Source organism: Oncorhynchus nerka, linkage group LG4 (genome assembly GCF_034236695.1).
Source record: "Oncorhynchus nerka isolate Pitt River linkage group LG4, Oner_Uvic_2.0, whole genome shotgun sequence".
NCBI lineage: Eukaryota > Metazoa > Chordata > Actinopteri > Salmoniformes > Salmonidae > Oncorhynchus > Oncorhynchus nerka.
The window spans coordinates 25,723,793-25,750,765 of NC_088399.1; the positions used below are offsets into that span (position 1 = coordinate 25,723,793).

At 44.6% G+C, this 26,973-nt stretch overlaps 2 protein-coding genes across 2 annotated transcripts; both read right to left on the bottom strand.

Moving 5' to 3' along the window:
* Positions 1-4,287: 4,287 nt before the first annotated feature.
* LOC135570956 (astacin-like metalloprotease toxin 5) lies at positions 4,288-9,516 on the bottom strand. Its single transcript, XM_065016779.1, has 11 exons — positions 9,312-9,516; positions 9,098-9,163; positions 8,875-8,931; positions 8,660-8,728; positions 8,484-8,533; positions 6,550-6,631; positions 6,342-6,456; positions 6,017-6,189; positions 5,059-5,140; positions 4,663-4,783; positions 4,288-4,553 (listed from the first exon to the last, which is right to left on the bottom strand). The coding sequence occupies exons 1-10, from the start codon at positions 9,343-9,345 to the stop codon at positions 4,690-4,692; spliced, it is 822 nt and encodes a 273-aa protein (XP_064872851.1). The 5' UTR covers positions 9,346-9,516; the 3' UTR covers positions 4,288-4,553; positions 4,663-4,689.
* A 5,460-nt stretch (positions 9,517-14,976) lies between these two features.
* Positions 14,977-20,202, bottom strand: LOC135570965 (astacin-like metalloprotease toxin 5). The gene is made up of 11 exons (XM_065016791.1): positions 19,998-20,202; positions 19,784-19,849; positions 19,561-19,617; positions 19,346-19,414; positions 19,170-19,219; positions 17,238-17,319; positions 17,030-17,144; positions 16,705-16,877; positions 15,747-15,828; positions 15,352-15,472; positions 14,977-15,242 (listed from the first exon to the last, which is right to left on the bottom strand). The coding sequence occupies exons 1-10, from the start codon at positions 20,029-20,031 to the stop codon at positions 15,379-15,381; spliced, it is 822 nt and encodes a 273-aa protein (XP_064872863.1). The 5' UTR covers positions 20,032-20,202; the 3' UTR covers positions 14,977-15,242; positions 15,352-15,378.
* Positions 20,203-26,973: the final 6,771 nt, after the last annotated feature.

Consider the following 26,973-nt stretch of genomic DNA (forward strand, 5'->3'; position numbering starts at 1 on the left):
AGCGGAGTCAATCACCACCTTCCGGAGACACCTGAAACCCCACCTCTTTAAGGAATACCTAGGATAGGATAAAGTAATCCTTCTCACCCCCCCCCCTTAAAAGACCTAGATGCACTATTGTAAAGTGGCTGTTCCACTGGATGTCATAAGGTGAAAGCACCAATTTGTAAGTCGCTCTGGATAAGAGCGTCTGCTAAATGACTTAAATGTAAATGTAAACAATCTACTACTAGCCCAAGGTCTCTCCCCTCCCTGGATAGAGACAGGATGTCCTGTAAGCAACACAGCATTCCAGCCAGTCTGACGATAGCTCCATTCGTTTCCAACAAGGAACAGAAAGTCCTTCTAATTCTTGACGAAAACTACACACATTACATTCAGTATTATGATTATAATAAGATTCATACATCCATACAGTAACATAGTAGTAATCTGTTTAGTTATAGTTCTGATTTAAACGTATTTATTATTTTTTATTTCACATTTATTTAACCAGGTAGGCTAGTTGAGAACAAGTTCTCATTTACAACTGCGACCTGGCCAAGATAAAGCATAGCAGTGTGAACAGACAGCAACACAGAGTTACACATGGAGTAAACAATAAACAAGTCAATAACACAGTAGACTTTAAAAATATATATATATATGAAAAAAGCATCTATATACATTGTGTGCAAAAGGCATGAGGAGGTAGGCGAATAATGACAATTTAGCAGATTAACACTGGAGTGATAAATGATCAGATGGTCATGTGCAGGTAGAGATACTGGTGTGCAAAAGAGCAGAAAAGTAAATGAATAAAAACAGTATGGGGATGAGGTAGGTAAATTGGGTGGGCTATTTACCGATGGACTAGGTACAGCTGCAGCGATCGATTACCTGCTCAGATAGCAGATGTTTAAAGTTGGTGAGGGAGATAAAAGTCTCCAACTTCAACGATTTTTGCAATTCGTTCCAGTCACAGGCAGCAGAGAACTGGAAGGAAAGGCGGCCAAATGAGGTGTTGGCTTTAGGGATGATCAGTGAGATACACCTGCTGGAGTGCGTGTTACGGGTGGGTGTTGCCATCGTGACCAGTGAACTGAGATAAGGCAGAGCTTTACCTAGCATGGACTTGTTGATGACCTGGAGCCAGTGGGTCTGGCGACAAATATGTAGCGAGGGCCAGCCGACTAGAGCATACAGGTCGCAGTGGTGGGTGGTATAAGGTGCTTTAGTAACAAAGCGGATGGCACTGTGATAAACTGCATCCAGTTTGCTGAGTAGAGTATTGTAAGTAATTTTGTAGATGACATCGCCGAAGTCGAGGATCGGTAGGATAGTCAGTTTTACTAGGGTAAGTTTGGCGGCGTGAGTGAAGGAGGCTTTGTTGCGAAATAGAAAGCCGACTCTAGATTTGATTTTAGATTGGAGATGTTTGATATGAGTCTGGAAGGAGAGTATACAGTCTAGCCAGACACCTAGGTACTGATAGATGTCCACATATTCTAGGTCGGAGCCATCCAGAGTGGTGATGCTAGTCGGGCGTGCGGGTGCAGGCAGCGAACGGTTGAAAAGCATGCATTTGGTTTTACTAGCGTTTAAGAGCAGTTGGAGGCCATGGAAGGAGTGTTGTATGGCATTGAAGCTCGTTTGGAGGTTAGATAGAACAGTGTCCAAGGACGGGCCGGAAGTATACAGAATGGTGTCGTCTGCGTAGAGGTGGATCAGGGAATCGCCCGCAGCAAGAGCAACATCATTGATATATACAGAGAAAAGAGTCGGCCCGATAATTGAACCCTGTGGACAGCATAACCTCCGATTTGACACACTGAACTCGGTCTGCAAAGTAGTTGGTGAACCAGGCAAGGCAGTCATCAGAAAAACCGAGGCTACTGAGTTTGCCGATAAGAATATGGTGATTGACAGAGTCAATGCCTCGTGCCTTGGCAAGGTCGATGAAGACGGCTGCACAGTACTGTCTTTTATCGATGGCGGTTATGATATCTTTTAGTACCTTGAGCGTTTATGACAAAATAGGAGGTATATAAACTAATGTACATGATTTATATGTAGTACTCTCGAGAATAAACGCTATTGATTGATTTTGAGACTGGTTTCTGTCCATTTTATGCAAATAAGTATCTTACAAATTCTTAGAAATGTGCAGTGTTTTAATTGAATTGGTTGATGAACATATAGGAATGAAATTCCTTTAACAACTACCCACCGCTTCGACCTGTACGCTCTCGTTGGTTGGCCCTCGCTTCATACTCGTCGCCAAACCCACTGGCTACAGGTCATCTACAAGTCTCTGCTAGGTAAAGGCCCGCCTTATCTCAGCTCACTGGTCACCATAGCAGCACTCACTCGTAGCACGCGCTCCAGCAGGTATATCTCACTGGTCACCCCCAAAGCCAATTCCTCCTATGGTCGCCTTTCCTTGCAGTTCTCTGCTGCCAATGACTGGAACGAACTGCAAAAATCACTGAAGCTGGAGACTCATATCTCCCTCACTAGCTTTAAACACCAGCTGTCAGAGCAGCTCACAGATCACTGCACCTGTACATAGCCCATCTGTAAACAGACTATCTATCTACCTCATCCCCATGCTGTATTTTTTTGCTCCTTTACACCCCAGTATCTCGACTTCCACATTCATCTTCTGCACATCTACCATTCCAGTTTTTAATTGCCATATTGTAATTACTTCGCCACCATGGCCTATTTATTGCCTTAACTCCCTTGTCTTACCTCATTTGCACTCACTGTATACAGACTTTTAGTTTTTCTAATGTATTATTGACTGTATGTTTTGTTTATTCCATGTGTAACTCTGTGTTGTTATGTGTTGAATTGCTATGCTTTATCTTAGCCAAGTCGCATTTGCAAACGAGAACTTGTTCTCAACAAGCCTACCTGGTTAAATAAAGGTGAAATAAAAAAAGAGTATGACAACTTATGACAATATACATATTGATAGGCGCTTGAATCGGACCATAATGCTTTCCTGCATGAACATTCTAAATAAGTACTTCTTGGTGTCAGGGAAATTGTACGGGTGTAAAAAGTACATATTTTCTTTAGAAATGTAGTGGAGGAAAAGTCAACTGTCAAAAATATAAATAGTAAAGTACAGATACCCCCCAAAAAATGACTTTAGTAGTACTTTAAATTATTTTTACTTAAGTACTTTGCCATCTTTTGTGCACACATTTGTTTACATTGCTGTTAGTGTGAGGATTTCTCCTTTGCCAAGATAATCCTTCCACCTGACAGGTGTGGCATATCAAGAAACTGAAATAGCATGGTCATTACACAGGTGCACCTTATGCTGGGGACAATAAAAAGCCACAAAGGCACAGATGTCTCAAGTTGAGGGAGTGTGCAATTGGCATGCTGACTGCAGGAAGGCCCACCAGAGCAGTTGCTAGAGAATTGAATGTTCATTTCTTTACCATAAGCTGCCTCAAACATCGTTTCAGAGAAGTTGTAACCCCGCTGGCTACTATTTCCATCTAATATTGCCCCTTTTGTGGGGACGAACTCATTCTGATTGGCCTGGCCGGGCCTGGCTGCAAGAGCCCTCCAAGGCCCACCCCATGGCTGCACCCTTGCACTGTCATGCGAAATCCATAGATTAGGGACTAATGAATTCATTTCAATTGACTGACTTCCTTATATGGACTAACTCAGTAAATTCTTTGAAGTTACGTTTATATTGGCCTCCCGAGTGGCGCAGAGGTTTAAAGCACTGCATCTCCGTGCAAGAGGCGACACCACAGTCCCTGGTTTGAATCCAGGCTGCATCACATTCGGCCGTGATTGGGAGTCCCATAGGGCGGCTCACAATTGGCCCAGGGTCATCCAGGTTTGGCCGTCATTGTAAATAAGAATTTATTCTTAACTCACTTGCCAAGTTAAAAAAACAAATATATTCCTTGCTAAAAGGTGAGCCACTTTTAATGCTACCGGTTATCCTGAGTTGAGCTCACCAAAGTTACCTCGCCAACTCCTCAAACCGGTTTCGTACTACACCTTCCTAGAGGGCAACATTCAGATTTTGGTGAATCTATGAGCCCTGCTGTGTAAGTCCTGAGTTACAGCGTCATCGTTTAAATAATTTGTTGCCTAGCTAGTCGGCCAAGTTCAAGGTATAAACAACCATTAATTTAAGTCTCTCCTGGTACACTACATCTACTTCCTCTCTGATCCCACCCTGGGACGTATGATGAGCATAGCTGAGAAGGTCCATTCTAGAATGAAATAGAACACTGCAAGCAACATCACACAGTGGATTCTTTTCAGTCTAGGTCATTTTATTTATTTCCAAGACAAGTGCAGTGGTATAGGCCTAATTCAAGGCAGCAAGAGTACACAGGAGAAATAAAACCACTGCCTGCAGTCAGCCACACGTATAATACATCAGAAAGCTTTAAGGGACTTGTCCAACTTATTCATTGTTGTGAAGAGAAGTTAGGATGTCAGTGCCATGTGTGTTGGAATCAGTCGGCAGCAGTGGTGTTGGAATCTTCTTCGATGGTGTAATAAATGCTAAACTGTGCATTGTTATTCTGGGAAAGACAGGACAGGAACATGGTTAGAATACAGTGTGATAATAACTACATTTACAAAGGCAGCCCAATTCTGATATTTTTCCTGTCTGTGTGCACACGTCTTTACCACATTGATAGAGTTTGTTAAGGCGTGCTATGTCCAGGGGCTCAGGTGATTTCTCTGTCCAATCTGGACTCCACTCTTCTTGGAGTCAATAGTGGGGTTCTGGTTTGATGAGAAGTAATAACTGCCAGGAGAAACCCAACAATGGGGATTTGAGGAAATGCTACTTTAACAAGGACTGCATCACAATGTCACCCTATTCCCAATATAGTGCACCTAGTTTGACCAGAGCCCAGGTAAAAAAGTTGTGACTTAAATAGGGAGCCATTTGGGACACAGAGAAAGGTTACTGGAGCTGGATACTGTACAACTCATCTTTACTTATTGCTAGCAGTTTAAAAACAAGGCGAGGAAAATTGAGACTTCATTGGGAAGAAGGAGGAGAGGAGTGTGACTGACGTTCCGTAGTGCATTATGGAGTCGTAGTCATAGGCCAGATCCTGAGTGTCTCCTTCCTTCACCTTAAAGTTATCTTCTTTTCCTGGAAGTTAAAAGAGGCAGACGTGACTGGTGGACACTGCTGGGTGTGATTGTGATATAGGGGAATGAAAGTGGAAATCTAGACAAGTTGTTGAGATGGAAACCATTAAGTTGAACCTCTAGCAGGAGGAAACTCTACACGATTCAAGGCATGACTATTGCATCTTACCTAAGGAAACCCGTAGCGGGTGGCCTTCAAGTTCAAGAGCTTACATGTTATCCCAGGATACCCATTACGGGTGGCAACTGTAGATGACAATGTGGTGCTATTCATGTAAGAGGAATTTAGCGAACAAGGTTGCTGCGTTCACACCAGGGGAAATTCGCAGGAGTTAACGAATTCAGTTATATTCCACATAATTGGAAATTAGTCTATGAAATACATAGTATTGGTTTCAAACTGAAGAACACTGATGGTTATAGAGCTGGTGCTGTGAGATTAGGATATCAGGATTCAAGGTTACTATGATATTAGGCTATCAGGACCTGCTTAGACAAAGTTATTTTAACAGTAGAGAACAGGGTTGCAATGTATGGGGAAATTAATGGCTGCAGTAATGAGTACATGATAAATGGAACATTTATATATGAACGCCTGTTGTTCTGTCCTTGTGGTGTACTGTCTATTTTTGTTATGTAGGTTTTCATGGTGTCTGGACCCCAGGAAGAGCAGCTGCTGCTTTAGCAGTACCTAATGTCAATAGTTATTCTATACGGTCTTCACTTCAGACTACAAAAAGCTCAACAAGGTGTGCTAGTGTTGGGCTGGTACAAATGCCTGCACACTGCAGCTCTTCATGGGACAAATTGACCAGCCCTGCCCCTGGTCCACATACAATGCCCGTGAGGTGGTTTAGCATGTGTTGGTGTGAGTTACCTGAGACCACGTTGTCCCACTGTATGGTGATGTATTGGTCACGGTCTGGCCGTGTGTGCTCGTGGTGCAGGCCCAGGGCATGCATCAGCTCATGACACAGGTTCCCCACGTTACAGGCTCTACCGAAGTACAGAGGCTGGGCCCCGCCCTGAAAACCTACATACGACGCACAGCTAGAGTTAAGGGAAGAAAGGTGAGAGAAGGGGGGGAGAAAGAGTGGATATGACAGGAAGAGAGAAAAATAAAGGGAAATGAAGGAGCGGTTGTGAGTTAACTGTAAACTGCTGGGAAGGAGAGTGTGTTAATGTGACCATTTTGGACTCACCCTGTCCCAGAGATGAACTCTATGTAGTTAATCTCATTGGTGTATTCGTGGAAGAGGATACACGTCTGGTCTGAAATCATCTTGAACGCTGCTAGCATAGTTTCCTTTCTGTCCACTGTGGGGGATCAGAGACAATGCATATCATTCTCACTGTATTAGAAATCATCTAGTGTTAGTGCTCATCTCTCCTACTGTATTCGACACTCACCCAGATCACCGTTGATCTTGTAGGGGATAGAAGTGACTCCTTCATTCTCCGGCCAAAGTGACTTCACAGCTAATCGGTCTTCCTGTAGAACAAAACACCTAGTCTTAAAAATCTGTCATCTGGTCTGATGAATCCCGTTTTTGCAATTTCACGCTGATGGGAGGACTAGGGTATAGAGAAAACCACATGCATCCATCATGCCGTGAGGCAACATTGCAGGCTGGTGAGAGGCAGTGTGACACGTTCACGGCACACATGATAAAAGTAGAGCAACGTTTGAACGCCACAGGATATCTGAACATAATTGAAAACCAGGTGCATCCCTTCATGGCAGTAGTGTATCCATCTGTGAAGGGATTTTTTTCAGCAGGATAATGCCCCATGCCACAAGGCCAGGAATGGTTCCACAAACATGACAGTGAATTCAGCTTAATGCAGTGGCCTGCCCAGTCACCAGATCTCAATCCAATTAAGCATCTGTGGGATGAGATGGAACGAGCCATTTCGGATTAGAGATCCACTACCAGCCAACTGGGCACAACGATGGGAAGCATTGGGGAAATCATGGGGCCAGCATTCCTGTGGAACGCTCGACATCTTGTAGAGTCCATGCCCTGACGAATTGAGGCTTTTCTGAGGGCAAAGGGGGGTGCAACTCAATACTAGGTGTTCCTAATCTAATCACCCAGTCCCTACAAACACACAGGTATCTTTCCTGAGTCAGTTGCCGGAGAAGAAGGAAACCGCTCAGGGATTTCACCACGAGCCCAATGGTGACTTTAATGGCTGTGATAGGAGAAAACTGAGAATGGAACAACATTGTAGTTACTCTACAATACTAACCTGATTGACAGTGAAAAGGAAGCCTGTATAGAATACAATTCCAAAACATGCATCCTGTTTGCAACAAGGCACTAAAGTAATAGTGCAAAAAATGTCAAAGCAATTATCTTTTTGTCTTGAATACAGAGTGTAATGAGAGGCTAATCCAATAGATTATTGAGTACCACTTCATATTTTCAAGCAGTGGTGGTTGCATCATGTTATGGGTATGCTTATCATTGCGGACTGGGGAAGTTTCAGGATAAAAACGAAAAAGACAGAATGAGCTAAACACAAGCAAGATCCTAGAGAAAATCCTGGTATCGTCTGCTTTCCACCAGACACTGGGAAAATAATTCACCTTTCAGCAGAACAATAACCTAAAACACAAGGGCAAATCTGCACTGGAGTCGTTTACCAAGACAGAATGTTCCAGAGTGGCCGAGTTACAGTTTTGACAAATCTACAGCAAGACCTGAAAATGGTTTCATTTTCAATAATCACGCAAATATTTCCCAAAATATTTTCACTGTCATTATGGGGTATTTTGTGTAGACTGGTTAGAATTTTTATTTCATCCGTTTTGAATTCAGGCTGTCACAAAAAAAAAAAAGTGAAATAGGTCAAGGGGTATGAATGCTTTCGGGAAGGCACTTACCACCTTCTGGTATACAGACTGAAACTAATGATTGCAAAATCATTTCAGTTCTCTCTACAAGCCAGAATTTCAATGTCATTTTATTTAACACTTACTCTACTGGTGGTCCGTGGTGTTGATCCTTCAGATGGTCAAAATATCCACAGGAATGTACTGTTAATACAACTTTTAGAGTGGCGGTACTGAAGTTGAAATTTCTATCACTTATTAGTATGCCGGCGTTGTGTATTTTCCTGTGGATATTTTGGGTCTCAAATTGTGACCATCTGAAGGACCAACACCATGGACAACCAACCGGTAGAGCAAGTTCAAATGTACTTCTAGTCAACAATCTGGCTTGAATTATTTTGCAGTCATTAGCTTCAGGCTGTGTATACCAGAAGGTGGTATCAATCGGATTCATCAGCCTAAAAGACGCAAGTAACAGGAGAGAAAGCAGGGATCATAGACTCACCGAAACCAGAATGTCTCCCTCCATGATAGCAAGGTCGAACTGTAAGTCCTCTGTAACAGAGAGAGAGGGTCTGAAACAACATGTACTGGTTACACGTCACTACCTCCAGTACCATTAAAGTCCAGACCTCATGATAGAGGTCCAGGATTGCACGCTTCATCTAATGAATGCGTTACCTTCTCTGGTTTCAGGTGTTTTATACCAATCATTTTGTCTGCGACGTGGCCCCGTCGAGGCAGTAGAACCTGAAGGGAATTGTCAACAAACTACATTTATAATATATCATTGTTTATTGATAGATAAGGCATAAACTTGAAGACAACAGATTGAGTTGTTTCTTTGGGCCCCATCACCCCAAGAGACTGACTTGATAATCACAGTATAGGCCTACCTGTGGCAGAGAAAGTCACATTTGTAGAATTGTTGATGGGGTTTGTAGAGTTGTCCACTGAAACACAGAAGAAATAAAAACATTACTAAGCAGAACAGTACAATAACATAGTTTTGCAGTACGGCTGGCATACATTAAATAAAAAAGTGAAAAACAGGAAAGAGGCCTAGCTTTCAGACTATCACCTAACGAAATGACTGGTCCCCAATGCAGGCCTGCCTACCTGTGGCAGGGAAAGTAGCATTTGAAGTAGTAGCATTTGTGAAATTGGCTATGGGAACACTGCCCACTGAAACACACAAGGGAAACATATTACATGTGACATAATAATAACATGGTCAACCAATTGGCCTCTGTGAAATTGGCCTGGCCTACAGTACCTCAATTGGAAAACACTCAAAAGTAGGACGTCACAACAACAAAATTACTGGTCCTACCTTGGACAACCCAGAGAATCAAAAGCCAAACCATGTTGCAACGATGATCGTCCCCCAGGATTTGGGAGAAAAGAACCAAAGAAAGGGCACAAACAAATTCACACACTTGCTCTCTTTCCAGTCAAAGAGTGGGTGGGGCAGCAATCACAAAGTAACAGGTGCTGGTGTGGTCACTTGCTTTTAAGTTCTCAACCTCAACAACATATGGCGCTAAGTGTCTCTCGACTCAATTTCCTGCCATTTCGACCTAAGGAAGAAGAAGAATGTGCCTCGCTGTTAAACAGTAAAAACGTGGCAGTGATATGCCGTGTTCAAGTGCTACTCGGAACTAGGAAACTCTGAAATGTCAGACATGCGAACTGGTTGTAGTTAAACACGCAGTGCTGGAAAAAGTACGCAATAGTCATTCTTGAGTCAAAGTAAAGATACTTTAATAGACTCAAGTAACAGTAACCCAGTGAAACACTACTTGAGTAAAAGTCTAAAAGTATCTGGTTTTAAATGTACTTAAGTACAGTGGTGGAAAATTTAACCCTGTGGCACCCCCATAGAGATAAATAAATACATGTTATACATCAAATTCCTTATAAGGCCGCATGTTTTAAAAAATGTATTTATGGACTGACAGGGTGCACTCAGATCTGGGACACTGTAAAGTCCATGGAGATTAAGAGCACCTTCTCCCAGCTGCCCACTGCTCTGAGGCTAGGAAACACTGTTACCACCGATAAATCCACTATAATTGAGAATTTCAATAAGCATTCCTCTACGGCTGGCCATGCTTTCCACCTGGCTACCCCTACCCCGGTCAATTACCCGGCACCATCAACAGCAACCCGCCCAAGCCCTCCTTCACCCAAATCCAGATAGCTGATGTTCTGAAAAAGCTGCAAAATCTGGACCCTTACAAATCAGCCGGGCTAGACAATCTGGACCCTCGCTTTTTAAAATGATCTTCTGAAACTGTTGCAACCCCTATTACTAGCCTGTTAAACCTCTCTTTCGTATCGTCTGAGATTCCCAAAGATTGGAATGCTGCCGCAGTCATCCCCCTCTTCAAAGGGGGTGACACTCTAGACCCAAACTGCTACAGACCTATAGCTATCCTACCCTGTCTTTCTAAGGTCTTCGAAAGCCAAGTTAACAAACAGATTACCGACCATTTCGAATCCCACCGTACCTTCTCCGCTATGCAATCTGGTTTCAGAGCTGGTCATGGGTGCACCACAGCCACGCTCAAGGTCCTAAATTATATCATAACCGCCATAGATAAGAGACATTACTGTGCAGCCGTATTCATTGACCTGGCCAAGGCTTTCGACTCTGTCAATCACCACATTCTTATTGGCAGACTCGACAGCCTTGGTTTCTCAAATGATTGGCTCGCCTGGTTTACCAACTACTTCTCTGATAGAGTTCAGTGTGTCAAATCGGAGGGCCTGTTATCCGGATCTCTGGCAGTCTCTATGGGGGTGCCACAGGGTTCAATTCTCGGGCCGACTCTCTTCTCTGTATACATCAATGATGTCGCTCTTGCTGCTGGTGATTCTCTGATCCACCTCGACGCAGACGACACCATTCTGTATACTTCTGGCCCCTCTTTGGATACTGTGTTAACTAACCTCCAGATGAGCTTCAATGCCATACAACTCTCCTTCCGTGGCCTCCAACTGCTCTCAAATGCAAGTAAAACTAAATGCATGCTATTCAATCGGTCACCCCCCGGAACCTGCCCGCCCGTCCAGCATCACTACTCTGGACGGCTCTGACTTAGAATACGTGGACAACTACAAATACCTAGGTGTCTGGTTAGACTGTAAACTCTCCTTCCAGACTCACATTAAGCATCTCCAATCCAAAATGAAATCTAGAATCGGCTTCCTATATCGCAACACAGCGTCCTTCACTCATGCTGCCAAACATAACCTCGTAAAACTGACCATCCTACCGATCCTCGACTTCGTTCTCATTTGCAACTGCGACCTGGCCAAGACAAAGCATAGCAGTGTGAACAGACAACACAGAGTTACACATGGAGTAAACAATTAACAAGTCAATAACACAGTAGACAAAAAAGAGAGTCTATATACATTGTGTGCAAAAGGCACGAGGAGGTAGGTGAATAATTACAATTTAGCAGATTAACACTGGAGTGATAAATGATCAGATGGTCATGTACAGGTAGAGATATTGGTGTGCAAAAGAGCAGAAAAGTACATAAATATAAACAGTATGGGGATGGGGTAGGTAAAATTGGGTGGGCTATTTACCGATAGACTATGTACAGCTGCAGCGATCGGTTACCTGCTCAGATAGCAGATGTTTGAAGTTGGTGAGGGAGATAAAAGTCTCCAACTTCAAACTTCACCTCCAAATGAGGTATTGGCTTTAGGGATGATCAGTGAGATACACCTGCTGGAGCTCGTGCTACGGGTGGGTGTTGCCATCGTGACCAGTGAACTGAGATAAGGAGGAGCTTTACATAGCATGGACTTGTTGATGACCTGGAGCCAGTGGGTCTGGCGACTAATATGTAGCGAGGGCCAGCCGGTTAGAGCATACAGGTCGCAGTGGTGGGTGGTATAAGGTGCTTTAGTAACAAAACGGTTGGCACTGTGATAAACTGCATCCAGTTTGCTGAGTAGAGTATTGGAAGCTATTTTGTAGATGACATCGCCGAAGTTGAGGATCGGTAGGATAGTCAGTTTTACTAGGGTAAGTTTGGCGGCGTGAGTGAAGGAGGCTTTGTTGCGGAATAGAAAGCCGACTCTAGATTTGATTTTAGATTGGAGATGTTTGATATGAGTCTGGAAGGAGAGTATACAGTCTAGCCAGACACCTAGGTACTGATAGATGTCCACATATTCTAGGTCGGAGCCATCCAGGGTGGTGATGCTAGTCGGGCGTGCGGGTGCAGGCAGCGAACGGTTGAAAAGCATGCATTTGGTTTTACTAGCGTTTAAGAGCAGTTGGAGGCCACGGAAGGAGTGTTGTATGGCATTGAAGCTCGTTTGGAGGTTAGATAGCACAGTGTCCAAGGACGGGCCGGAAGTATACAGAATGGTGTCGTCTGCGTAGAGGTGGATCAGGGAATCGCCCGCAGCAAGAGCAACATCATTGATATATACAGAGAAAAGAGTCGGCCCGATAATTGAACCCTGTGGACAGCATAACCTCCGATTTGACACACTGAACTCGGTCTGCAAAGTAGTTGGTGAACCAGGCAAGGCAGTCATCAGAAAAACCGAGGCTACTGAGTCTGCCGATAAGAATATGGTGATTGACAGAGTCAATGCCTCGTGCCTTGGCAAGGTCGATGAAGACGGCTGCACAGTACTGTCTTTTATCGATGGCGGTTATGATATCTTTTAGTACCTTGAGCGTTTATGACAAAATAGGAGGTATATAAACTAATGTACATGATTTATATGTAGTACTCTCGAGAATAAACGCTATTGATTGATTTTGAGACTGGTTTCTGTCCATTTTATGCAAATAAGTATCTTACAAATTCTTAGAAATGTGCAGTGTTTTAATTGAATTGGTTGATGAACATATAGGAATGAAATTCCTTTAACAACTACCCACCGCTTCAACCTGTACGCTCTCGTTGGTTGGCCCTCGCTTCATACTCGTCGCCAAACCCACTGGCTACAGGTCATCTACAAGTCTCTGCTAGGTAAAGGCCCGCCTTATCTCAGCTCACTGGTCACCATAGCAGCACTCACTCGTAGCACGCGCTCCAGCAGGTATATCTCACTGGTCACCCCCAAAGCCAATTCCTCCTATGGTCGCCTTTCCTTGCAGTTCTCTGCTGCCAATGACTGGAACGAACTGCAAAAATCACTGAAGCTGGAGACTCATATCTCCCTCACTAGCTTTAAACACCAGCTGTCAGAGCAGCTCACAGATCACTGCACCTGTACATAGCCCATCTGTAAACAGACTATCTATCTACCTCATCCCCATGCTGTATTTTTTTGCTCCTTTACACCCCAGTATCTCGACTTCCACATTCATCTTCTGCACATCTACCATTCCAGTTTTTAATTGCCATATTGTAATTACTTCGCCACCATGGCCTATTTATTGCCTTAACTCCCTTGTCTTACCTCATTTGCACTCACTGTATACAGACTTTTAGTTTTTCTAATGTATTATTGACTGTATGTTTTGTTTATTCCATGTGTAACTCTGTGTTGTTATGTGTTGAATTGCTATGCTTTATCTTAGCCAAGTCGCATTTGCAAACGAGAACTTGTTCTCAACAAGCCTACCTGGTTAAATAAAGGTGAAATAAAAAAAGAGTATGACAACTTATGACAATATACATATTGATAGGCGCTTGAATCGGACCATAATGCTTTCCTGCATGAACATTCTAAATAAGTACTTCTTGGTGTCAGGAAATTGTACGGGTGTAAAAAGTACATATTTTCTTTAGAAATGTAGTGGAGGAAAAGTCAACTGTCAAAAATATAAATAGTAAAGTACAGATACCCCCCAAAAAATGACTTTAGTAGTACTTTAAATTATTTTTACTTAAGTACTTTGCCATCTTTTGTGCACACATTTGTTTACATTGCTGTTAGTGTGAGGATTTCTCCTTTGCCAAGATAATCCTTCCACCTGACAGGTGTGGCATATCAAGAAACTGAAATAGCATGGTCATTACACAGGTGCACCTTATGCTGGGGACAATAAAAAGCCACAAAGGCACAGATGTCTCAAGTTGAGGGAGTGTGCAATTGGCATGCTGACTGCAGGAAGGCCCACCAGAGCAGTTGCTAGAGAATTGAATGTTCATTTCTTTACCATAAGCTGCCTCAAACATCGTTTCAGAGAAGTTGTAACCCCGCTGGCTACTATTTCCATCTAATATTGCCCCTTTTGTGGGGACGAACTCATTCTGATTGGCCTGGCCGGGCCTGGCTGCAAGAGCCCTCCAAGGCCCACCCCATGGCTGCACCCTTGCACTGTCATGCGAAATCCATAGATTAGGGACTAATGAATTCATTTCAATTGACTGACTTCCTTATATGGACTAACTCAGTAAATTCTTTGAAGTTACGTTTATATTGGCCTCCCGAGTGGCGCAGAGGTTTAAAGCACTGCATCTCCGTGCAAGAGGCGACACCACAGTCCCTGGTTTGAATCCAGGCTGCATCACATTCGGCCGTGATTGGGAGTCCCATAGGGCGGCTCACAATTGGCCCAGGGTCATCCAGGTTTGGCCGTCATTGTAAATAAGAATTTATTCTTAACTCACTTGCCAAGTTAAAAAAACAAATATATTCCTTGCTAAAAGGTGAGCCACTTTTAATGCTACCGGTTATCCTGAGTTGAGCTCACCAAAGTTACCTCGCCAACTCCTCAAACCGGTTTCGTACTACACCTTCCTAGAGGGCAACATTCAGATTTTGGTGAATCTATGAGCCCTGCTGTGTAAGTCCTGAGTTACAGCGTCATCGTTTAAATAATTTGTTGCCTAGCTAGTCGGCCAAGTTCAAGGTATAAACAACCATTAATTTAAGTCTCTCCTGGTACACTACATCTACTTCCTCTCTGATCCCACCCTGGGACGTATGATGAGCATAGCTGAGAAGGTCCATTCTAGAATGAAATAGAACACTGCAAGCAACATCACACAGTGGATTCTTTTCAGTCTAGGTCATTTTATTTATTTCCAAGACAAGTGCAGTGGTATAGGCCTAATTCAAGGCAGCAAGAGTACACAGGAGAAATAAAACCACTGCCTGCAGTCAGCCACACGTATAATACATCAGAAAGCTTTAAGGGACTTGTCCAACTTATTCATTGTTGTGAAGAGAAGTTAGGATGTCAGTGCCATGTGTGTTGGAATCAGTCGGCAGCAGTGGTGTTGGAATCTTCTTCGATGGTGTAATAAATGCTAAACTGTGCATTGTTATTCTGGGAAAGACAGGACAGGAACATGGTTAGAATACAGTGTGATAATAACTACATTTACAAAGGCAGCCCAATTCTGATATTTTTCCTGTCTGTGTGCACACGTCTTTACCACATTGATAGAGTTTGTTAAGGCGTGCTATGTCCAGGGGCTCAGGTGATTTCTCTGTCCAATCTGGACTCCACTCTTCTTGGAGTCAATAGTGGGGTTCTGGTTTGATGAGAAGTAATAACTGCCAGGAGAAACCCAACAATGGGGATTTGAGGAAATGCTACTTTAACAAGGACTGCATCACAATGTCACCCTATTCCCAATATAGTGCACCTAGTTTGACCAGAGCCCAGGTAAAAAGTCGTGACTTAAATAGGGAGCCATTTGGGACACAGAGAAAGGTTACTGGAGCTGGATACTGTACAACTCATCTTTACTTATTGCTAGCAGTTTAAAAACAAGGCGAGGAAAATTGAGACTTCATTGGGAAGAAGGAGGAGAGGAGTGTGACTGACGTTCCGTAGTGCATTATGGAGTCGTAGTCATAGGCCAGATCCTGAGTGTCTCCTTCCTTCACCTTAAAGTTATCTTCTTTTCCTGGAAGTTAAAAGAGGCAGACGTGACTGGTGGACACTGCTGGGTGTGATTGTGATATAGGGGAATGAAAGTGGAAATCTAGACAAGTTGTTGAGATGGAAACCATTAAGTTGAACCTCTAGCAGGAGGAAACTCTACACGATTCAAGGCATGACTATTGCATCTTACCTAAGGAAACCCGTAGCGGGTGGCCTTCAAGTTCAAGAGCTTACATGTTATCCCAGGATACCCATTACGGGTGGCAACTGTAGATGACAATGTGGTGCTATTCATGTAAGGGGAATTTAGCGAACAAGGTTGCTGCGTTCACACCAGGGGAAATTCGCAGGAGTTAACGAATTCAGTTATATTCCACATAATTGGAAATTAGTCTATGAAATACATAGTATTGGTTTCAAACTGAAGAACACTGATGGTTATAGAGCTGGTGCTGTGAGATTAGGATATCAGGATTCAAGGTTACTATGATATTAGGCTATCAGGACCTGCTTAGACAAAGCTATTTTAACAGTAGAGAACAGGGTTGCAATGTATGGGGAAATTAATGGCTGCAGTAATGAGTACATGATAAATGGAACATTTATATATGAACGCCTGTTGTTCTGTCCTTGTGGTGTACTGTCTATTTTTGTTATGTAGGTTTTCATGGTGTCTGGACCCCAGGAAGAGCAGCTGCTGCTTTAGCAGTACCTAATGTCAATAGTTATTCTATACGGTCTTCACTCCAGACTACAAAAAGCTCAACAAGGTGTGCTAGTGTTGGGCTGGTACAAATGCCTGCACACTGCAGCTCTTCATGGGACAAATTGACCAGCCCTGCCCCTGGTCCACATACAATGCCCGTGAGGTGGTTTAGCATGTGTTGGTGTGAGTTACCTGAGACCACGTTGTCCCACTGTATGGTGATGTATTGGTCACGGTCTGGCCGTGTGTGCTCGTGGTGCAGGCCCAGGGCATGCATCAGCTCATGACACAGGTTCCCCACGTTACAGGCTCTACCGAAGTACAGAGGCTGGGCCCCGCCCTGAAAACCTACATACGACGCACAGCTAGAGTTAAGGGAAGAAAGGTGAGAGAAGGGGGGGAGAAAGAGTGGATATGACAGGAAGAGAGAAAAATAAAGGGAAATGAAGGAGCGGTTGTGAGTTAACTGTAAACTGCTGGGAAGGAGAGTGTGTTAATGTGACCATTTTGGACTCACCCTGTCCCAGAGATGAACTCTATGTAGTTAATCTCATTGGTGTATTCGTGGAAGAGGATACACGTCTGGTCTGAAATCATCTTGAACGCTGCTAGCATAGTTTCCTTTCTGTCCACTGTGGGGGATCAGAGACAATGCATATCATTCTCACTGTATTAGAAATCATCTAGTGTTAGTGCTCATCTCTCCTACTGTATTCGACACTCACCCAGATCACCGTTGATCTTGTAGGGGATAGAAGTGACTCCTTCATTCTCCGGCCAAAGTGACTTCACAGCTAATCGGTCTTCCTGTAGAACAAAACACCTAGTCTTAAAAATCTGTCATCTGGTCTGATGAATCCCGTTTTTGCAATTTCACGCTGATGGGAGGACTAGGGTATAGAGAAAACCACATGCATCCATCATGCCGTGAGGCAACATTGCAGGCTGGTGAGAGGCAGTGTGACACGTTCACGGCACACATGATAAAAGTAGAGCAACGTTTGAACGCCACAGGATATCTGAACATAATTGAAAACCAGGTGCATCCCTTCATGGCAGTAGTGTATCCATCTGTGAAGGGATTTTTTCAGCAGGATAATGCCCCATGCCACAAGGCCAGGAATGGTTCCACAAACATGACAGTGAATTCAGCTTAATGCAGTGGCCTGCCCAGTCACCAGATCTCAATCCAATTAAGCATCTGTGGGATGAGATGGAACGAGCCATTTCGGATTAGAGATCCACTACCAGCCAACTGGGCACAACGATGGGAAGCATTGGGGAAATCATGGGGCCAGCATTCCTGTGGAACGCTCGACATCTTGTAGAGTCCATGCCCTGACGAATTGAGGCTTTTCTGAGGGCAAAGGGGGGTGCAACTCAATACTAGGTGTTCCAAATCTAATCACCCAGTCCCTACAAACACACAGGTATCTTTCCTGAGTCAGTTGCCGGAGAAGAAGGAAACCGCTCAGGGATTTCACCACGAGCCCAATGGTGACTTTAATGGCTGTGATAGGAGAAAACTGAGAATGGAACAACATTGTAGTTACTCTACAATACTAACCTGATTGACAGTGAAAAGGAAGCCTGTATAGAATACAATTCCAAAACATGCATCCTGTTTGCAACAAGGCACTAAAGTAATAGTGCAAAAAATGTCAAAGCAATTATCTTTTTGTCTTGAATACAGAGTGTAATGAGAGGCTAATCCAATAGATTATTGAGTACCACTTCATATTTTCAAGCAGTGGTGGTTGCATCATGTTATGGGTATGCTTATCATTGCGGACTGGGGAAGTTTCAGGATAAAAACGAAAAAAGACAGAATGAGCTAAACACAAGCAAGATCCTAGAGAAAATCCTGGTATTGTCTGCTTTCCACCAGACACTGGGAAAATAATTCACCTTTCAGCAGAACAATAACCTAAAACACAAGGGCAAATCTGCATTGGAGTCGTTTACCAAGACAGAATGTTCCAGAGTGGCCGAGTTACAGTTTTGACAAATCTACAGCAAGACCTGAAAATGGTTTCATTTTCAATAATCACGCAAATATTTCCCAAAATATTTTCACTGTCATTATGGGGTATTTTGTGTAGACTGGTTAGAATTTTTATTTCATCCGTTTTGAATTCAGGCTGTCACAAAAAAAAAGTGAAATAGGTCAAGGGGTATGAATGCTTTCGGGAAGGCACTTACCACCTTCTGGTATACAGACTGAAACTAATGATTGCAAAATCATTTCAGTTCTCTCTACAAGCCAGAATTTCAATGTCATTTTATTTAACACTTACTCTACTGGTGGTCCGTGGTGTTGATCCTTCAGATGGTCAAAATATCCACAGGAATGTACTGTTAATACAACTTTTTAGAGTGGCGGTACTGAAGTTGAAATTTCTATCACTTATTAGTATGCCGGCGTTGTGTATTTTCCTGTGGATATTTTGGGTCTCAAATTGTGACCATCTGAAGGACCAACACCATGGACAACCAACCGGTAGAGCAAGTTCAAATGTACTTCTAGTCAACAATCTGGCTTGAATTATTTTGCAGTCATTAGCTTCAGGCTGTGTATACCAGAAGGTGGTATCAATCGGATTCATCAGCCTAAAAGACGCAAGTAACAGGAGAGAAAGCAGGGATCATAGACTCACCGAAACCAGAATGTCTCCCTCCATGATAGCAAGGTCGAACTGTAAGTCCTCTGTAACAGAGAGAGAGGGTCTGAAACAACATGTACTGGTTACACGTCACTACCTCCAGTACCATTAAAGTCCAGACCTCATGATAGAGGTCCAGGATTGCACGCTTCATCTAATGAATGCGTTACCTTCTCTGGTTTCAGGTGTTTTATACCAATCATTTTGTCTGCGACGTGGCCCCGTCGAGGCAGTAGAACCTGAAGGGAATTGTCAACAAACTACATTTATAATATATCATTGTTTATTGATAGATAAGGCATAAACTTGAAGACAACAGATTGAGTTGTTTCTTTGGGCCCCATCACCCCAAGAGACTGACTTGATAATCACAGTATAGGCCTACCTGTGGCAGAGAAAGTCACATTTGTAGAATTGTTGATGGGGTTTGTAGAGTTGTCCACTGAAACACAGAAGAAATAAAAACATTACTAAGCAGAACAGTACAATAACATAGTTTTGCAGTACGGCTGGCATACATTAAATAAAAAAGTGAAAAACAGGAAAGAGGCCTAGCTTTCAGACTATCACCTAACGAAATGACTGGTCCCCAATGCAGGCCTGCCTACCTGTGGCAGGGAAAGTAGCATTTGAAGTAGTAGCATTTGTGAAATTGGCTATGGGAACACTGCCCACTGAAACACACAAGGGAAACATATTACATGTGACATAATAATAACATGGTCAACCAATTGGCCTCTGTGAAATTGGCCTGGCCTACAGTACCTCAATTGGAAAACACTCAAAAGTAGGACGTCACAACAACAAAATTACTGGTCCTACCTTGGACAACCCAGAGAATCAAAAGCCAAACCATGTTGCAACGATGATCGTCCCCCAGGATTTGGGAGAAAAGAACCAAAGAAAGGGCACAAACAAATTCACACACTTGCTCTCTTTCCAGTCAAAGAGTGGGTGGGGCAGCAATCACAAAGTAACAGGTGCTGGTGTGGTCACTTGCTTTTAAGTTCTCAACCTCAACAACATATGGCGCTAAGTGTCTCTCGACTCAATTTCCTGCCATTTCGACCTAAGGAAGAAGAAGAATGTGCCTCGCTGTTAAACAGTAAAAACGTGGCAGTGATATGCCGTGTTCAAGTGCTACTCGGAACTAGGAAACTCTGAAATGTCAGACATGCGAACTGGTTGTAGTTAAACACGCAGTGCTGGAAAAAGTACGCAATAGTCATTCTTGAGTCAAAGTAAAGATACTTTAATAGACTCAAGTAACAGTAACCCAGTGAAACACTACTTGAGTAAAAGTCTAAAAGTATCTGGTTTTAAATGTACTTAAGTACAGTGGTAGAAAATTTAACCCTGTGGCACCCCCATAGAGATAAATAAATAAATGTTATACATCAAATTCCTTATAAGGCCGCATGTTTTAAAAAACACCAAGATTGGCAAATTCGCCACTGGCGCCCAGTGCTCTTCACAGATGAAAGCAGGGTCACACTGAGCACGTGACAGACGTGACAGAGTCTGGAAACGCCGTGGAGAACGTTCTGCTGCCTGCAACATCCTCCAGCATGACCGGTTTGGCGGTGGATCATTCATGGTGTGGGGTGGTATTTCTTTGGGGGGCCGCACAGCCCTCCATGTGCTCGCCAGAGGTAGCCTGACTGCCATTAGGTAGCAACCTGTATGCTCTAACCGGCTGGCCCTCGCTACATATTTGTCGCCAGACCCACTGGCTCCAGGTCATCAACAAGTCCATGCTATGTAAAGCTCCGCCTTATCTCAGTTCACTGGTCACGATGGCAACACCCACCCGTAGCACGCGCTCCAGCAGGTGTATCTCACTGATCATCCCTAAAGCCAACACCTCATTTGGAGGTGAAGTTTGAAGTTGGAGACTTTTATCTCCCTCACCAACTTCAAACATCTGCTATCTGAGCAGGTAACCGATCGCTGCAGCTGTACATAGTCTATCGGTAAATAGCCCACCCAATTTTACCTACCCCATCCCCATACTGTTTATATTTATGTACTTTTCTGCTCTTTTGCACACCAATATCTCTACCTGTACATGACCATCTGATCATTTATCACTCCAGTGTTAATCTGCTAAATTTTAATTATTCACCTACCTCCTCGTGCCTTTTGCACACAATGTATATAGACTCTCTTTTTTGTCTACTGTGTTATTGACTTGTTAATTGTTTACTCCATGTGTAACTCTGTGTTGTCTGTTCACACTGCTATGCTTTATCTTGGCCAGGTCGCAGTTGCAAATGAGAACTTGTTCTCAACTAGCCTACCTGGTTAAATAAAGGTGAAATAAAACATAAAGTATGACAACTTATGACAATATACATATTGATAGGTAACTTGATAGGTGCTTGAATCGGACCATAATAAATCAATACAAAATAAAAAATAACAAAAAAATGTCTCTCCTCCTCTCAGATACAATGGCAATATACACTGCTCAAAAGAATAAAGGGAACACTTAAACAACACAATGTAACTCCAAGTCAATCACACTACTGTGAAATCAAACTGTCCACTTAGGAAGCAACACTGATTGACAATAAATTTCACATGCTGTTGTGCAAATGAAATAGACAACAGGTGGAAATTATAGGCAATTAGCAAGACACCCCCAATAAAGGAGTGGTTCTGCAGGTGGTGACCACAGACCCCTTCTCAGTTCCTATGCTCCCTGGCTGATGTTTTGGTCACTTTTGAATGCTGGCGGTGCTTTCACTCTAGTGGTAGCATGAGACGGAGTCTAAAACCCACACAAGTGGCTCAGGTAGTGCAGCTCATCCAGGATGGCACATCAATACGAGCTGTGGCCAGAAGGTTTGCTGTGTCTGTCAGCGTAGTGTCCAGAGCATGGAGGCGCTACCAGGAGACAGGCCAGTACATCAGGAGACGTGGAGGAGGCCGTAGGAGGGCAACAACCCAGCAGCAGGACCGCTACCTCCGCCTTTGTGCAAGGAGGAGCAGGAGGAGCACTGCCAGAGCCCTGCAAAATGACCGCCAGCAGGCCACAAATGTGCATGTGTCTGCTCAAACGGTCAGAAACAGACTCCATGAGGGTGGTATGAGGGCCTGACGTCCACAGGTGGGGGTTCTGCTTACAGCCCAACACCGTGCAGGACGTTTGGCATTTGCCAGAGAACACCAAGATTGGCAAATTCGCCACTGGCGCCCTGTGCTCTTCACAGATGAAAGCAGGGTCACACTGAGCACGTGACAGACGTGACAGTCTGGAAATGCCGTGGAGAACGTTCTGCTGCCTGCAACATCCTCCAGCATGACCGGTTTGGCGGTGGATCAGTCATGGTGTGGGGTGGTATTTCTTTGGGGGGCCGCACAGCCCTCCGTGTGCTCGCCAGAGGTAGCCTGACTGCCATTAGGTACCGAGATGAGATCCTCAGACCCCTTGTGAGACCATATGCTGGTGCGGTTGGCCCTGGGTTCCTCCTAATGCAAGACAATGCTAGACCTCATGTGGCTGGAGTGTGTCAGCAGTTCCTGCAAGAGGAAGGCATTGATGGTATGGACTGGCCCGCCCGTTCCCCAGACCTGAATCCAAATGAGCACATCTGGGACATCATGTCTCGCTCCATCCACCAATGCCATGTTGCACCACAGACTATCCAGGAGTTGGCGGATGCTTTAGTCCAGGTTTGGGAGGAGATCCCTCAGGAGACCATCCACCACCTCATCAGGAGCATGCCCAGGCGTTGTAGGGAGGTCATACAGGCACGTGGAGGCCACACACACACTACTGAGCCTCATTTTGACTTGTTTTAAGGACATTACATCAAAGTTGGATCAGCCTGTAGTGTGGTTTTCCACTTTAATTTTGAGTGTGACTCCAAATTCCATGGGTTGATAAATTTGATATCTATTGATCATTTTTGTGTGATTTTGTTGTCAGCACATTCAACTATGTAAAGAAAAAAAGTATTTAGTAAGAATATTTCATTCCTTCAGATCTAGGAAGTGTTATTTTAGTGTTCCCTTTATTTATTTTAGCAGTGTAGTTCACAAGCCTTCCCACATTGTCTGCCACCATTCCGGTCGCATTCCGCTTCGCTCCACAGGTAGTATCATATTTTCATTTCATTTCATTACAGTCCCAACGGTGTGATTTGTTTGATCGTAGCTAGCTACATAGCTAGCTACATATCCGTCTTTGTTTCAAAGATAATTGTGTAGTCTAGAGCGATTTTCTAGGTTAGCTAGCCAGCTATTGTCGTTCTCCTAACGCAACGTAACGTAACCAACACTGCTAGCTAGCCAGCTTGCCCCCGAAAAGCAGCATTGTAGAAACTTCACACTCAACGGAACGACTTGATTAGGGTAGTGTCAACAACGCAGCTAGCCTACCTCAGCAGTACTGTATCATTTTAATCATTTTAGTCAATTAGATTCTTGCTACGTAAGCTTAACTTTCTGAACATTCGAGACATGTAGTCCACTTGTCATTCCAATCTCCTCTGCATCAGCGTAGCCTCTTCTCTAGGCTGTCAACTATGTGTCTGTCTATCCCTGTTCTCTCCTCTCTGCACAGACCATACAAACGCTCCACACCGCATGGCCGCGGCCACCCTAATCTGGTGGTCCCAGCGCACGACCCACGTGGAGTTCCAGGTCTCCGGTAGCCTCTGGAACTGCCGATCTGCGGCCAACAAGGCAGAGTTCATCTCAGCCTATGCCTCCCTCCAGTCCCTCGACTTCTTGGCTCTGACGGAAACATGGATCACCACAGACAACACCGCTACTCCTACTGCTCTCTCTTCGTCCGCCCGCGTGCTCTCGCACACCCCGAGAGCTTCTGGTCAGCGGGGTGGTGGTACCGGGATCCTCATCTCTCCCAAGTGGTCATTCTCTCTTTCTCCCCTTACCCATCTGTCTATCGCCTCCTTTGAATTCCATGCTGTCACAGTTACCAGCCCTTTCAAGCTTAACATCCTTATCATTTATCGCAGCCGAGCGGAAATGGAGGAAAACTCGCCTCCCTGCGGACCTGGCATCCTTTCACTCCCTCCTCTCTACATTTTCCTCCTCTGTCTCTGCTGCTAAAGCCACTTTCTACCACTCTAAATTCCAAGCATCTGCCTCTAACCCTAGGAAGCTCTTTGCCACCTTCTCCTCCCTCTTGAATCCTCCTCCCCTCCCCCTCCTCCCTCTCTGCAGATGACTTCGTCAACCATTTTGAAAAGAAGGTCGACGACATCCGATCCTCGTTTGCTAAGTCAAACGACACCGCTGGTTCTGCTCACACTGCCCTACCCTGTGCTCTGACCTCTTTCTCCCCTCTCTCTCCAGATGACATCTCGCGTCTTGTGACGGCCGGCCGCCCATCAACCTGCCCGCTTGACCCTATCCCCTCCCTCTCTTCTCCAGACCATCTCCGGTGACCTTCTCCCTTACCTCACCTCGCTCATCAACTCATCCCTGACCGCTGGCTACGTCCCTCCCGTCTTCAAGAGAGCGAGAGTTGCACCCCTTCTGAAAAAACCTACACTCGATCCCTCCGATGTCAACAACTACAGACCAGTATCCCTTCTTTCTTTTCTCTCCAAAACTCTTGAACGTGCCGTCCTTGGCCAGCTCTCCCGCTATCTCTCTCAGAATGACCTTCTTGATCCAAATCAGTCAGGTTTCAAGACTAGTCATTCAACTGAGACTGCTCTTCTCTGTATCACGGAGGCGCTCCGCACTGCTAAAGCTAACTCTCTCTCCTCTGCTCTCATCCTTCTAGACCTATCAGCTGCCTTCGATACTGTGAACCATCAGATCCTCCTCTCCACCCTCTCCGAGTTGGGCATCTCCGGCGCGGCCCACGCTTGGATTGCGTCCTACCTGACAGGTCGCTCCTACCAGGTGGCGTGGCGAGAATCCGTCTCCTCACCACGTGCTCTCACCACTGGTGTCCCCCAGGGCTCTGTTCTAGGCCCTCTCCTATTCTCGCTATACACCAAGTCACTTGGCTCTGTCATAACCTCACATGGTCTCTCCTATCATTGCTATGCAGACGACACACAATTAATCTTCTCCTTTCCCCCTTCTGACGACCAGGTGGCGAATCGCATCTCTGCATGTCTGGCAGACATATCAGTGTGGATGACGGATCATCACCTCAAGCTGAACCTCGGCAAGACGGAGCTGCTCTTCCTCCCGGGAAGGACTGCCCGTTCCATGATCTCGCCATCACGGTTGACAACTCCATTGTGTCCTCGTCCCAGAGCGCTAAGAACCTTGGCGTGATCCTGGACAACACCCTGTCGTTCTCAAATAACATCAAGGCGGTGGCCCGTTCCTGTAGGTTCATGCTCTACAACATCCGCAGAGTACGACCCTGCCTCACACAGGAAGCGGCGCAGGTCCTAATCCAGGCACTTGTCATCTCCCGTCTGGATTACTGCAACTCGCTGTTGGCTGGGCTCCCTGCCTGTGCCATTAAACCCCTACAACTCATCCAGAACGCCGCAGCCCGTCTGGTGTTCAACCTTCCCAAGTTCTCTCACGTCACCCCGCTCCTCCGCTCTCTCCACTGGCTTCCAGTTGAAGCTCGCATCCGCTACAAGACCATGGTGCTTGCCTACGGAGCTGTGAGGGGAACGGCACCTCAGTACCTCCAGGCTCTGATCAGGCCCTACACCCAAACAAGGGCACTGCGTTCATCCACCTCTGGCCTGCTCGCCTCCCTACCACTGAGGAAGTACAGTTCCCGCTCAGCCCAGTCAAAACTGTTCGCTGCTCTGGCCCCCAATGGTGGAACAAACTCCCTCACGACGCCAGGACAGCGGAGTCAATCACCACCTTCCGGAGACACCTGAAACCCCACCTCTTTAAGGAATACCTAGGATAGGATAAAGTAATCCTTCTCACCCCCCTTAAAAGACCTAGATGCACTATTGTAAAGTGGCTGTTCCACTGGATGTCATAAGGTGAAAGCACCAATTTGTAAGTCGCTCTGGATAAGAGCGTCTGCTAAATGACTTAAATGTAAATGTAAACAATCTACTACTAGCCCAAGGTCTCTCCCTCCCTGGATAGAGACAGGATGTCCTGTAAGCAACACAGCATTCCAGCCAGTCTGACGATAGCTCCATTCGTTTCCAACAAGGAACAGAAAGTCCTTCTAATTCTTGACGAAAACTACACACATTACATTCAGTATTATGATTATAATAAGATTCATACATCCATACAGTAACATAGTAGTAATCTGTTTAGTTATAGTTCTGATTTAAACGTATTTATTATTTTTTATTTCACATTTATTTAACCAGGTAGGCTAGTTGAGAACAAGTTCTCATTTACAACTGCGACCTGGCCAAGATAAAGCATAGCAGTGTGAACAGACAGCAACACAGAGTTACACATGGAGTAAACAATAAACAAGTCAATAACACAGTAGACTTTAAAAATATATATATATATGAAAAAAGCATCTATATACATTGTGTGCAAAAGGCATGAGGAGGTAGGCGAATAATGACAATTTAGCAGATTAACACTGGAGTGATAAATGATCAGATGGTCATGTGCAGGTAGAGATACTGGTGTGCAAAAGAGCAGAAAAGTAAATGAATAAAAACAGTATGGGGATGAGGTAGGTAAATTGGGTGGGCTATTTACCGATGGACTAGGTACAGCTGCAGCGATCGATTACCTGCTCAGATAGCAGATGTTTAAAGTTGGTGAGGGAGATAAAAGTCTCCAACTTCAACGATTTTTGCAATTCGTTCCAGTCACAGGCAGCAGAGAACTGGAAGGAAAGGCGGCCAAA